Source organism: Spea bombifrons, chromosome 4 (assembly GCF_027358695.1).
Source record: "Spea bombifrons isolate aSpeBom1 chromosome 4, aSpeBom1.2.pri, whole genome shotgun sequence".
Lineage (NCBI taxonomy): Eukaryota > Metazoa > Chordata > Amphibia > Anura > Pelobatidae > Spea > Spea bombifrons.
This window is the reverse complement of record NC_071090.1, coordinates 18972931-18987750: the sequence shown is the minus strand read 5'-3', so window position 1 is coordinate 18987750 and position 14820 is coordinate 18972931. Positions and strand designations below refer to the sequence as shown.

The following is a 14820-nucleotide window of genomic DNA, read 5'->3' as shown; positions in this document are numbered from 1 at the left end:
GTATCACTGCACTCAGGAGATGTTCCTGAACACATATTGGGGGGTTGTTTGACAGTGACATATACCAGAACCTGTATATCTATAACTAAAGTACAATTTGTGTGAAAAAAAATTACTATTACAAAGTTTGACAAAGTGTAGTTCTATAATTGGTGCATGGAAAGGGTTAAAATAACAGCATTCGGAATACCCTGGGGTGTCTAGTTTTCCAAAATATATGGTTTGAATGGGTTAAATTGAGTTAACCGGCTTCAAAGATATTCCAAAGAAGAGATGGAGGCAGAATGACCAAATGACCACCTGGATTACGCATGCCCCAAAAGTAGCCTTTTACCAGCCAAACAATCTGACAAACCCATGCATGTGGGGTATCGCTGTACTCAGGAGATGTTGCTGAACACACATTGGGGTGTTGTTTGATAGTGACATATACCAGAACCTGTATATCTATAACTAAAGTACAATTTGTGTGGAAAAAAAAATAAAAAAAATTACTATTACAAAGTTTGACAAAGTGTAGTTGTATAATTGGTGCATGGAAAGGGTTAAAATAACAGCATTTGGAATACCCTGGGGTGTCTAGTTTTCAAAAATATATGGTTTGAGGGGGTTAAATTGAGTTAACCGGCTTCAAAGATGTTCCAAAGAGGAGATGGAGGCAGACTGACCAGATTTGTTAAAAAAGATTTGGAAATCATAAAACGCTGCTTGTACTTATTGCCCTATAACGTACAAAAAACAGCAAAAAAACATAAAAACATTGGGTATCTCTAAACTCAGGACAAGTAGTAGAATCTATTTAGCTAGTTTTTTTACTTGCTTTTTTAGGTGAGTAAAAGATTTTTCAAATAAAAGTCATAAAATGTCTTTTTTTTTCAATTTTTCACCATGTTTTTTTTATTTTTTTTATAGTAAATAAGATGATACGATCAAAATAATGGTATCTGAAGAAAGCCCATCTTGTCCTGAAAAAAACAATATATAACTTATGTGGGTACACTAAATGGGTGAGGAGAAAATTACACCTGAACACAAGCACCACAAAAGTGTCAAAACAGCCTCGGTCCCACAGGGTAGAAAACGAAAAATGAGCCCGGTCCTTAAGGGGTTAATCCATCTTAACATATACATCACAGCAGTTTATGGATTGTCACGGAAATGTCAACCCATATGACGAGTTGGTTTTTTTGAGGGAGGGGGGAAAATATATTAAATGGGAGGGGTTTTTAAATAAAAAAAAAAAAAGTGAAAAACTGAAAACTAGTTAAAAACATAATGGTATTTTAAGATACCATAAAATTGTATTTTTAAGTACAGGACATGAGGATGAGGGTCTAATTGGTTTGATATTTTGTCCCTAATTTTTCATAGTCTCCACTTTAGACAATCTAAATTTAAAATCAGATTTAAATCACATTGCCTTATTATTGTGTTTTTTTGACCACTAAACATAATCCTGCCCCATGTTCCCACAAACTGTTATGAACGTTCTCTGTAAAAACAGATTAAAAAGTTGCCCACTTTAGACAACTGTATACTTATACTGGACAGATCAGAGGACTGTCTCCTTCATGCTGTTAATCTGGTTGATTAAACATATATAATATTTCTGTCTATGTACACTATTCGGGCCAAATTCTTTTTAGTGTTAAAATCAAAGATTGTGCTTCTACATCGCAAAAGCACAAACATGCGCTTGGCACAACAAAGGGGGTCACGTTCCTGTAAAAGCCTGTGTAAGAACGGACATTGGTTCTTCAGGATCGCAGCTAATTGCTGAAGTCCTTCTCTTAAATAAATGTGCTGGAATACGTAGTATTGTGCATGCGCTCGGTAAGCTGAAAAGAAAGTGCGATGTTTGGTGACGAGCTGTCTGTATTCTCAATGGTCTAATCGCAAGGGCCTTTATTTTGTAGACAACTCCTGAAGCTCAACACAACGCACAGATTTTTCAGGCCTCGGCCGTTGGAGAGGTCCACAACAGATGACTCCGCAGGAAGAGTTCCACGAAGACAAGGACCCTGCAGGGCGTTCAGGAATATAATAGCGTGAGGAGGAATAAGAATGAATATGTAGATTAAGCCAATTGTTTAACTGAGGGTAAGTCAATTTGGGGTATAATTACATTTTAATTCTACTATTAAATGCCTCTGCGTCAGTGCAGTTAGTCAGGTCATACTTGCTGAATCTAATTTCCATCGGTGCTTAACAAGATAAGAATACAGGAAATATCGTAGAAAGAGAGATTTTGTTGTAAGACAACGTTCACAGGTTAGCATTAAGGTTCCTTCACCTGCCAAATATATTTCATCTATTCTTAACCCAACCGGGCCAGCATATCCCTTAACGAGAAAACAGGAAGCAAAGATGGCTGCTCTAGTGGGTTTCTCATGCGTTCTGAGTTGTTGAAGGGTCGTCGAGTTTTTGGCATACTTCCAAGTATAATATAATACCCCCCCCCCATCAGCTAACATGTCTACTAATTCCAGCTATTTTGCAATCTGCACTCCCAGCTACTTTAGTGCATAAATCCCCCAATTACCACTAATAACTTGATTGTGTGACACTGCAGAATATGGCACTATATAAAAACGATACATAATAATCCATGTTCTATGAGCAGAGTATAGAGATATCTGCGTAAAGTTTTACAAACCGATACAGAATTATACATATTATTAATAAAGTATTACCCATGGAAAAGACTGTAACCAGAAAGGAGATTTGAAGAAAAAATAAAATGGACTTGAAATCTCCAAACAGCAGAGCCGGGTGTCAGACTATACATCATACTGCTACGCGGATAACAGTCCGTTTTAACCTCACTTTGTCTCTCTGTATATGAACTTCTCTGGCTTGAAGATGGAACGGCAACGCTCCACAGGCATTCTGAGGAGTGAAGAGCTGGAGCTGATGGGGCATTTGATCAAGTGTTTTTGCACTTCAGCCAGTCACTTCTTTACGCGTGATTTCCTGATGCATTACTCTTCCTCTGTACCCAATGACTGTTCGTTTTTCACAGTATTTGCTCCTCTCATGTATATATTTCTCAGAAGAGAGCGATACGAAAATAAATAAGTGCAAATGCCATAGTTTTAACTAATTTTAGGTGTGTGAGGTTGTTTACAGGTTTGAGCAAAAAGCCACAGTCAACATTTGTGGATCTCAGATGAGCACAACTCATCGGCACCATATGACAGCATCTAGCAAAGATCTGACAAGCCAGAAACGATTTACACCACTCACTCGGATCTTCCAACAGTGTAAAGCAGAGGAGAAGAAGACGGGGGAAAAAAAAATTCTGGTATAGAAACAGTCAAAAGCTATATATTGAATATTCCAATAGTGACAGAGGACAGGAGTTCTGGGACTTATACCCATCATCTAAACTGAAAACTCAAACAGATCTCAAACAGCCACATTGTATATTCCTACGTGAAGTTGTGGGTTAAAGTCCTTGTTTGCACAGGTTGCTCAAGATTACACAGAGCAGCATGGCTCTGAAACAGGCAAGTCATACACAGGACTACATCCTTTTAACCCTTCAACATGACAGATGAATTGGAGGCTTATTTCACTGCTCACCTTCGCACATCTCAAAATGGTTAAACAGAACATCACAGAACATACCTTTTGCTTGGTACTGGCACCCCGCTAATGGCTAACCTATACAGATGTATTGCATGTAAGGTAGAACTCATTTAACCATTTTATACTGGAGAGATCAGAATATGTTTTATAGCATAGGGTTAAATATCCAGAGGAATGCAAGGAATGTTAAAAACCACATCTGATTACATGGTACAGCTTCATCCCAAGCTACTGACAGAATGATAAAGCTTGGAAGTGTGTAAGTGCATGGTACCTGCGGTGATAGTCTACGGAGTGCTGGAAGAATTACAGATATTTTCCCCAAGCCCATTTTGGACCTGCCAGTTGTTCCAAGGCAGGCAAGGATTACAGAACAAAGATGTAACGAAATTTCTGTTTGATAGGTTTCATGGCAAAATACATATTCTCCCTGGAAAACAGTTAATTACAGAGATGTAGACCATAGAGGATTGCTAAACCAAAGATTTTTTTTTTTTAATTTTTCTTACCATACTTACTATCCAAGCATCTCAACCCACTTTTGGATATGGAGATTATATATATATAATAAAAATAAATAAAAAAGCCAGGGGTACTAAATATATAAAGAAAAAAAGCCAGCCAGTCATGGCCCCATTGTGACCTTGGTTCCGTGTTCAGTTATCTATATTACGGAGCCTCAGGTAATGCCAAATTACTACGCTTCTGCTTGTACAGCACACATCTTCAGAGACGGCGATACAAAAACAATTACACGACAACTAAGGTTCTTTCTCTGTAGGTTCGGTGGCGTGAGAGTTATGGGAACATAAAAGGAGATAAGAACATTGCTGAAATTCAGATTCATTTCTGTATTTATACGTAATCATATAACAAGCCCGAAAGGCTACAGTGAAGAGAAACGTAGCGGGGGGACAGGACACAATGAAGCGATAGCGGAAAATTTATACACCACAGGTTTCATGATACTGCGAAAGTTCTATTAAAAAGGAAGCCAATGGCAGGCACTCTCAACTAGACAGACACTGCAAACACATTGACTCTTAAAATTCATAAGGAGTTTAGGCATTTAAAAAAAACAAAAAAAAATCTAATAAAGCATCTGAATGTAAATTAGTAGTTAACGGAAAGGGTTAAGCCCTTGTAAGCTTTCATTGGTTAATGTGGAGGTTTGGAAGACTCAGACATGAGTAATTTCAGATGACAGCCGCAGAAATACTGTATCTAGCTGACAGCGATGACCTTTGGCTAGGCAGTCACTGATTCTGAGCTTGTTTATGAAGAGTTGACAAGGGAGCCCGATTCCATTTGCATTCATACTACAAGAGCATCTCACCTCACACCTACCTTTTGGCTTTAAACAATGGGTGCAAATCACCACGTTCACAAGTAGGATGTTTCTTTTAGTAAAAAAGACTGAGGTTTAGACACAAAGTGCTATCACATGTGTAAGGAAAATCTGTGCAAGATCACCCACAGGCTGTCAAAACTATGATTTTATCACTATCTGATCCATCCACAAGCCAGCAATGATGGAGCTTAACACTCCAAATCTGGCTGGGAGCGATGGGAGTCAGACCATATGCAAACTGGGTGGGCAGGCACAGCCCACCCATCTCAGTATTATTTCAGGGCACAGTGTTTACAACATGCGTTGTGTAGTTACTAGCGCACAGCAAGGACTAACATCTCAATACCAAAAGGGTTAAGCGGCACCGATGCCAGATTAGGGTTATCAGGTGTTCTCTCTGGATTACATACTTTGACTCCATTTGGTTCCATACTCTAAATCTCTATAACAGACAGGCTGCTGGGGGCAAACGCTCTAATCTCTTGTAGAGAAAAACAAACGCAGGAGAAGTCGTCAAGGAGTTTAAAGAGATCCATCACTGCTCACCTTCAGATGGACTGTCTCCGCTTGGCTATTCTTAAATAAGACCACCTCTAAATAGCTCCAGGAAGGATTACAGCATTTTTTTCCTGTGTCTGTCTATTCAATGGTTCTGGGCTTCAGGCCCATTAGCTGATAAGCAGGGGCTGAAAGGTTACGACGCAGAGGAAGAAAAGAAAAATAACAAAAAAAACTCTTATGAGATAGGAAGATTGGCAGTGACCATTTAGCCTGGCCTGAGAAACGGTGGCCGCTGTGTGCCAACAGCTCGCATGGCGATTAAGCAACCCACTGCTGGCAGCGCTTCACGAAAATAGTAGCAAAAACAGCTACGCCATCGCTAATGCTGATAATGGGTTAACATTAGGTGGTAAGCGCTCAGGTTGGCCATTTGTATGTTATTGAACAATGATCGAGAAGCACAGGAAAAATTCTCGTGGCTACAGCCTTTCCATACATATAAAATTATATAATAATTTTTTTTATTATATAATAAAAAAAATATATAATAAAAAAACACCCTCCATTAAATTTAAAGTCTACCAAGGATTAAATATTTTTCTTCCATTAAAAAAAAATAAAAAAAATAATTATAAAAAGGAAAGCTGGACAAAAAGGAGATAAAAAAACCCACTATAACTCTAAAGCTGAAAGATTTAACACCCACTTATCACATTCAAATCGATGGGAATCGCAAGCAGTCTAATAAAAGCCGAGCACTGGATGCGACCGATGAAAACTACAAGGAATCATATGAACGTGCGGTCATTTAGGATTAGTTCGGACCCAACCCTGACTGCAGTCACAGCATACAAACAATCAGGTTTTTATTCATGTAAAGATGGATAAACAAGCCCTTAAAACGCACCAAGATTAAGATTACCGACTTGTAATTAACCTCGCACTGTAAAGAATTGTTAGAAATCTAATTTCCCCCCCACCAACTGGTCCTTGAGGTCAGAAGGTTGACAGCTCTGATGACTAAAAGGTCAGCATAAAAACATAACGAAAGTCAGATTTTATAAAAAGGCCACATTTTTTAAAGCACATTTAAATTAAGTTATAGCCAGTGCTTGCTGCCAATGCCCTCCAACACCTCCTAAAAATAGCCGGTACAAGGAAACATTATTATTGATTATCGTCGGTTAAGAAGAACTGGGGTAGAGACCAATACATAAAGTTTTCAGTAATAAAATGTCTGGCGAGATTGATTGCCTGGACTTAGATAAGCAAAACCTTGGTAGAGATATCAGATATTATAGAGACGTTATATATTTTAAAATCAAAAAGAAAAAAAAAAAGCAGCAAGCCTACCATATAACGTCAAAGCCCGCAGGTTTCCATAGCAATCCGTTAGAAGTCATTGTGTTGGCCCCAGAGAACCACGTTTCAAACGGTCTTCATAAATATGAAGTGGACCTGGATTTGTGTGACTACACTTTGGATTGAGAGATGGGGACAGTCTATGGCCAAATAAAAATGCATTCTTTAATTGCAAAATCTATGTTAAAACATGCCACACATTTTTAAACTACAATATATATATATATAGCCAGCAAAGTCTGGATTTAGAGACTAGCAATCATCACACGCAGAATATAAAGAATTGTTCATCCGATGCCTTCAATACGGTCTTTTGGTTTGTGAATTGGAATAGGACAGTTCATCCTCTCTTTCTTACCACTAGGCTCAGCAATCTGTTTCTCATTAGGACAATATAGCTACCGGGCTACGCTTCAGATAAACGTCGATAAAAACAGTCTTCAAAAAAGACTCACATCCGTATGTCAGTCATCAAAAGATCTAGTTTGGAGACTCAAAGGGAGATGCAGAGACCACCATCAGCCTGGCCATATGTCAGCTGCTAAAGTTGGTACCTTTTGGTCCTGCAGGGAGGTCACGGTTTTGTGAGAAATTCGTAAGAAAGCCCATTTTACAGCTTGGTCACAAAATGCACAGGTCGTAAGAAAGCTGCACAGCGCACTCTGTGGAAAATTCAACACCTACTTAAGAATTATCACCCACTGAAAGGCTACGGAAAACACACACACCAGTGGCACAAAAGAAAATAAGTTAATAAAATGCTAAAAGCCAAAAAAAAAAAATCTATATAACCCCATTTCCATCAGATCTCATACGCATTTTGCAAATAAATGAATCGTCAATATAACAAGATTTGGGAGAATTCACCGGTTAAACATGCAGCCCCTTGACACAGATTTTTAAAATGCACATTTTATCAGTTCTCTACTCTTTTTATGTTGAGCACTCTGCAACCATCTGCCTTTAAAGCGGCCAAACGGCTACAGGTTTACAGCGCCTGACGTCTATTCTCATAAAAGTAACGAGGGTGATGCCTGTGTGATTACTCGCGACCATAAAAGACTTCTAAAGGAGGACCAAAAAAAAGAAAAAATGTTTAGTATCCCGAGTACTATATCTATATAAAAAAAATTATAGAAACATATTACAAATAAAATAAAAATTGATACTTTGAGAAGTCACAAAAATTTAACATTAAGATATATATATTTATTTTAACTTTAATGCGCAAGACGGGTCTGTAGTCTGTAATTAACTCTGAGAATATTACTAAAGACAACTACAGGCTATAAAAAACTACATTCGAACCACAAGGCTATAGTAAGCAGCTTAGCTGCCACCATAAGTTATACTCAGCTCTACAGTGCCCCCTGTGGTATACAGGTCAAATGAGAAACAACACAACAGAGCTGTGTAACACAACATCATTTAAAAATTATATAATTCTAGATTTCCAAAAATACAAAACACATTGAAATTAACATGAACATATACGATATGGCTCACCGGGCCCTTTGTTTTAAATCGCAAAATAAAAAATAAAAAAAAAATAATTAAATCCAGCCGATACCATAGCAGACGTTATAGATGCAAGACACCTCAGGAAATGTCATAAACCGAAATGACCGCACTCAACGCATTTACTGAGAGGCAGTGCAAAAGACTAGCTTTACTTAACCATTATCCTGTGCATCCTACTATAATTATTATACACAAAACAAATGTATAGAAAAAGATACACATTCACGCAATTACTAAAAGAAAAAAAAATACATTTGTGAGACACCAATGGTGATGGCTCAAAACAGGATGGAATGCACAAGCAGCATTTGGAGAGGTCTAACTTTCCACATATTATATGGGCCCAGCATGGGTCACGGGTCACATTCTTCACCTGTGGACAAAAATCACTCTCTGAAGTCTGGAGACCCAATGCTACGTTGCATAGATGTTCTCCATGCATGTGTGAGAACCACAGGAGTCTCGCTATGCACATTAATCCGCACTAAAGACTGAAGGGGGGGGGGGAAATGAACAGTCTCTTCTATGACGGGAAATAAGGGAAGCAACAGAAGAAAATATTTTGTGAAAAATATTTGTACAACAACAACAACATCTTCTGAAACGAAAACAAATTTCCAAGTTGAGAACCAAAGATCAATGCATCTATAGCAGTAATGGAATAATCAAAAACAAAAAATCAAGTTCCCCCAAACCCCCCCCCCCAGATTTTATATAATATACACATACACACACACATATATACATACATACATACACATATACACACACACCATATATACGTACATACAGCTATAAATCTATATATTCTGACAGACTCAAAGCCTTTCCGCCGTCACTCCATCATAGCTGTTTTTCCCCGATGCTGCTGTATATTTCTTTTCCAATTGCAGAAATGCATTTTTTCCTCTCCTCTATTCTTTATAGGGCTGACTCTTCCAGCATATTGAAGGAGCTGTCCATAAAATCTGTATGATTCAAACCACGACTCGCTGGGTGTGTGTGTGTGCGGGGAGGTGGGGGCAACAGATAAATGTTAAAAACCCATGCACAGCTCACAAGCTGCATTATAGAAAAGCCTGCTCTTTGCCATCCATTGCAACAGCGCATTAGAACTGTGCATACCATTCAATTACATACATAATCACGCTTCGTTTTATGAGATTCTGCACACTGTGCTGCTGCTGCTGCTGCCTGCCTGCCTGCCATCACGAACAGAAACACCAGCGGATCCACAGATAATACACGCAAGGAGGGTAAATCACAGCCTCAAAGAGCGAGCGATATACGTTTCAGCCATGATCAGGGGAATTATTCCAAATATTTAGGCTATAGAATCTCATTCCAGGAAATAGAATGGAGTATATACCCCTATAGAACACGTATGGATAAATCAAAGTGGAGTAGATTAAGAGGTACTGATCAATGAGCCTCTTTGCCTTGAGGGATGGCTTATGTACGGAAGCACAAACGTTCTTCACCTTTTAATCACTGGTTAACGTGGGCTACTGGCAATAGGGTGTAATTGTGGCTGTACATCGGCGTGAAATAAAAGGGGTATAGTTGAGTGTGGCAAATTAAGAAAGGGGGCTAGAAACCACACAAAAGCAAACAAATCTTTTAGAGACGATACAACAAGTGTTAAGAGGATCATTGCAGCTGAATGATTGATGCGTGCGGGGAGAGACTCCTTCACAGAGCCTGAATCTCTGATCTTTCTCCTGGTTTCGAAATGAGCATTTTGATTCAATAGGAGCGTCTGTCGGTCTTATTTCTTTCATCACAATAGTGATGGTGTTCGGTAGATCCCCCCAAGGTCCTCCACATTTAAAACCGTTAATATGCCAGCATCCCCCCCCCCCATCTACTGACGGACGCTCGCATGATCATCTCATGTACATTTTCTCGTATTCTCTGAAAGCGATTCACTGATCTAGTTGCCGCCAGACACCATGCAAACCAAAGTACCGTCGTTAGCCCGGCTTGCTAACACGATCTGACTGACTGTTGCAGAGCACCGATAAAACCATGTAGACAACATATAAATTAACCGAAGACATGAGCTACTATACATGAGCAACAAACACATGAATTATATTTAATTCATTAATTCCAAAATGATCAAGTATGAATGGATTTCCACCCAAAACACACAGGTTTGGAGCGTGAAGACATCGCGATTCATATTAAATATACAAACAAGTATTTATTTATAAAGTCCAGGAATCGATACTTTCTTTCCTCTGCTTTTCTCCCTTACAGCGTACCCAGCGAGCATCGAAATACAGACTATAATTGAAGAAGAAAAAAAAAAAAGGAAACTATGATAAATGGGAGTCATAAACAAGCACTCTACATATTTGCTTCCCTAGACTGGCAGAGCTGAAAACCAGAGCAAAACAAGGACTGATCACAAGCGAGCATCTAATTTCAGGGAGGGAGACGAAAGCAACAGAGGAGATCCAGAGATAAGATTCGCCGGCAGCTTTAGAAGTCTGCCGCTGAGAGAGACGTTCATTAAATGCAGCAGCTTCGTGACACAGTGTGTAGGTAAACACAAAAGGTGTGACCAGTGTCACCGAGTGACCACCACCACCGGACCCATACATCTCAATAAGAAAACGTCATACAGCAATAGGCTGGATGCAAAATACACACTAAAGGTCCGCGGTGGAGTTTAGGTGTGTAAAACCCAACTTTAGTACATTGCCTTGATGATTTTAACAGCTCACCCCAAATACCGGTGCAGACACACATGAAAACAACAGCCTCACTGTGTGAACCGACGACGGATGAAGCATTACAGAGAGGAAAAACAAGCCGGCTCGCGGTAAGCGAGCAGAAGAGGGTTCAGTTTAATTAATCAAGACTTCGATATTCTTTCCAGGGCGGTTATCTACAGGAAAGCACGGTGTGCAGCGTTAACGCGAGCAGAATCAGACAGCCAGGTACTCTTATACTTTAATATGTAACAGGTGCCACGGATAGAATAAAAAGAGTTACGTGCTAAAAATGAACAAGGGGATTTACACCTTCTGTGAAAGCCTGATGTCTTAATGTTTCTATCGTACCAATTTAAAGAAGTGAAGGAAATGGCTAAAAAAAATAAATAAGTTAATTTAATGCAAAAAAAAAAAAAAAAAAACTAAAATAAAATCTATTGATTTGTAATCTTATAGAGAAGTTCGGGGCATTTTAAAAAAGATTTGATCAGTGGATATGGATCCGAAACAGAAGAAATAAAAAGTTAGAAATGACCCACTGAAATGGGGAGAATTGTGCATCCCTTAAGTAAATCCTAGCAAGCTACCTGTAAGTGGCTCATCTACTGTTTTTTTATCTTAATTATAAAACATACAGTGTATATTGATCTGGAATATATTCCCAAAATGGGAAAATAGGCAACTAGACAAATTGTAGAGTCAAAAAGCATTTTACCGTCACCCCCAGTTGGGATCAGCAATACTCTATGCCCATACGTCTGTGACCACTCCATCTGTGGTACCGCTACACATCCATTACCTTTAGAATAATGGCAGCCGAACGGATGCGTTCTCTTAAGTGCCAACTCATAGGAACTGTTTATTACAGTCAGACTGGATTATTTTAATGGTGTTCGCTGATTGAATAAGTCTCTTGGCCAACACGCAAGTAGGGTAATGTAAAGCTGATTTGAATACTGGGAAGGAGATATAAAAATTCAAGAATGGACAGCAAGTGCTTTCCGTCATAGAGACATATGTATGAATGATTAAAGCAACAAATAAGGAACACAGAAGGAAATGGTTAATGTAGCCATTAAAGACACATTAGATACTTAGGCATTTCACTTGTCAATGGGCTCCTACGCAGGGAAATGAGCGTGAAGAGCCATTTCTCAACGTTCTCCAGCCAGCTGCAAGGGGGTTAATCGGACACCTACAGGCATCTCCCCACCACAGTGTACACGAGCTAGACCATGGGATGAGGACCCGGGCAGCCCTGCATTCTGCTCCCCACCATAGGATGGGGACCCGGCAGCCCTACGTTCTGGTCCCCACCATGGGATGGGACCCGGACAGCCCTACGTTCTGCTCCCCACCATGGGATGAGGACCTGGGCAACCCCACTTTCTGCTCCCCACCATGGGATGAACTGCTCCCGGGAAGCCCTGAGCTCTCCTCCCCGTCATCCGCCTTCCTTCTCTCACCAAGCCCTTTAACCACAATCACTATCCAGCCAGAGGCAAGCCTTTCAATGGCTATGGACGGTCGCTTCAAAGTGTACAGCGACTAGCATCCATTTAACTGTATACATCCTTATTACTATCATTCTGCAAACATCCAGAACTGTACATGAACCTATCACCAGTATATAAATCACATATAGAGCATTTATCAGACTGCATAGCCCCATACGAGCCAACTGCTACATACTACCTATATATACAATGTATAGATTATTTATCAGCACGTCTATAGATCCTATGATGTCCATTAACCAGCTGTAGTGGTTCATATGTTGCAGTTCCCATTATAATGTACACATGTATCACCCGACATCTCTCACCCTCTGCCTCAGCTGCGATAAGCAGACGTAAAAAGACCCCTGAAAATGGTAGAAAGCCCCCTGCTATAAGCCCCCCCCCCAAGATTTCAGCTGGAAAATATCTACAAACCTACACTTAGTGACACCATCTGGCACATGCAAACGGTCATCTCCCCTACGTCAATACATTCACACTGGGATCCCCAGATTCCCTGACACCCCTGAGGATAGACTGCCCCCCCTCAGGATAAACTGCCCCCACCAGATTCCCTGACACCCCTGAGGATAGACTGCCCCCCCTCAGATTCCCTGACACCCCTCCAGATTCCCTGCCCCTGTGAATTAGCGTTTTATAGTCTCCTCAGCCCCCTCATCTGCTGCCTCTTTCTATAGAGCGGGGAATGGGGGACCCGCGGGCTCTCGCCCCTCTCGGTCTCCCGCGCTTCCCTTCCATACAATCCTACGTATGATTTGATGTAGAAATCCCCCCCATTTCACAGGGGGCTACGTATACGCGACCCCCCAGGACCGCTGGCGTTAGCAATCCCACTCTCTGCGCAACACTCTCTGGTGCAGTATGGAGCCGTATATCCCCGTACGATCTCACACATTAAACGCAATAATGTTTTTTTAATGAGTTTCCCTATAGAGCTCCCATAACATTCATCAGCTCCTGTAATGAGCTCAGCGCTGTACGCAAACAGCTTTAAGGACCTACGGTGGGGTGACAGATGAGGGGGGGGGTTCAGTTACCGCTTTGATTGACAAGTCCAATCGCCCCCCATAATAACTGCACAAAATACACCCCTAAAGAGTAGATGTATACTATACAGACCGTACGATTAACCCCAAGTGTTATCCTGACCAGTCCTTGCACTGGTTACCCCAAAAAGTTCCCAACAGCCAGTTTTAGGAAAGGGGTTAAATGAATGACCCCCCCATGTCCATTTATATACCCCCCCCAAATCCGCATCAGGCTGGACATACGAAGGTATTCGGGGGTCCTCATCACTGGTCTGTGCATCTTCTAAAGAAGGGCTCACTTTTAGAAAGCGCATCGTTATTCGCGTCGCCCCCTTTAGTCAGACTATCCAATATCTAATAACTAAACCATTCCCACCCGGACCAAAACCCCAAGTCTCTACCATCCTTGCCAACTGGGGTTGACGCCCAAGCAGAGTTAAAGGGGTACAACCGGGTGAGAAACACCCCAAAATCCTACTTATTACATCCTATATAATCTAATATAGACCCCCCAAAAAATACTAGGGATACGAAGCTCTCTCCCCATCAGAAGGGCTTCCAACACCCTTTCCTCGTGGAATTCATGCCCTGGCACAGTAAAGAGGTGCCCCAGTTAGAGACCCCCCAATGGCTACATGCCCAGCTGACCCGGGGGCAGTTATACCCCACTCCCGGGAAAGCGATGGGAAATGAGGCTCCCCCGAAGCGAACTCTCCTTACCTCGCTCCTCAGCTCTCCTTGCCGTCTTCCAGCCGCCTCCTCCGGCGCTCTCCCGGTTCTTCATGTCTCTCGTTCCCGTTCCGTTGCCGGTACTCCGGTGTCACATCCAGTCCCAGAAAGCAAAGAAACCCACCCGAACGCTAGTGAGAAAAACCCACAAGAACTTCTTTGCCCTCCCCGGTGGCTTTTTCCTCCAGTGGATGCCCTGGGCAGGACCGGCTCGCTCGCTGCCCTCCCCTCTCCTTTTGGCTCCTCAGCAGGATGCACGAAGCTTTCCCACCCCAAACAAGGCTGCAGCAATCGGGCAGAGCCCCAGCCGCCGTCCCGGTGTGCAGCACCGTGTGTGCGCGTAAGTGTGTATGTGTGTGTATGAGCGCTCTCTCTCACCAACACACACACTGTCTCTCTATACCGGGGGGAGGAGCTCCGATTCTTATCACATTCAGCACTCAGCACCGCTCTGCCTGCAGCTCATCGCTCTGCTCCTCCATGCAAAGCTGCCG

The 14820-nt window shown here is 41.3% G+C and overlaps 1 protein-coding gene across 1 annotated transcript in view; it reads right to left on the bottom strand.

Moving 5' to 3' along the window:
* The window catches only part of PCDH1 (protocadherin 1), a 96366-nt gene extending 81780 nt beyond the window's left edge, over nucleotides 1–14586 (bottom strand). Inside the window, exon 1 of the mRNA XM_053465443.1 lies at nucleotides 14318–14586. Within this exon, the coding sequence (XP_053321418.1) occupies nucleotides 14318–14381 (64 nt within the window). The 5' untranslated portion in view covers nucleotides 14382–14586. The remainder of the gene's footprint in view (nucleotides 1–14317) is intronic.
* Nucleotides 14587–14820: the final 234 nt, after the last annotated feature.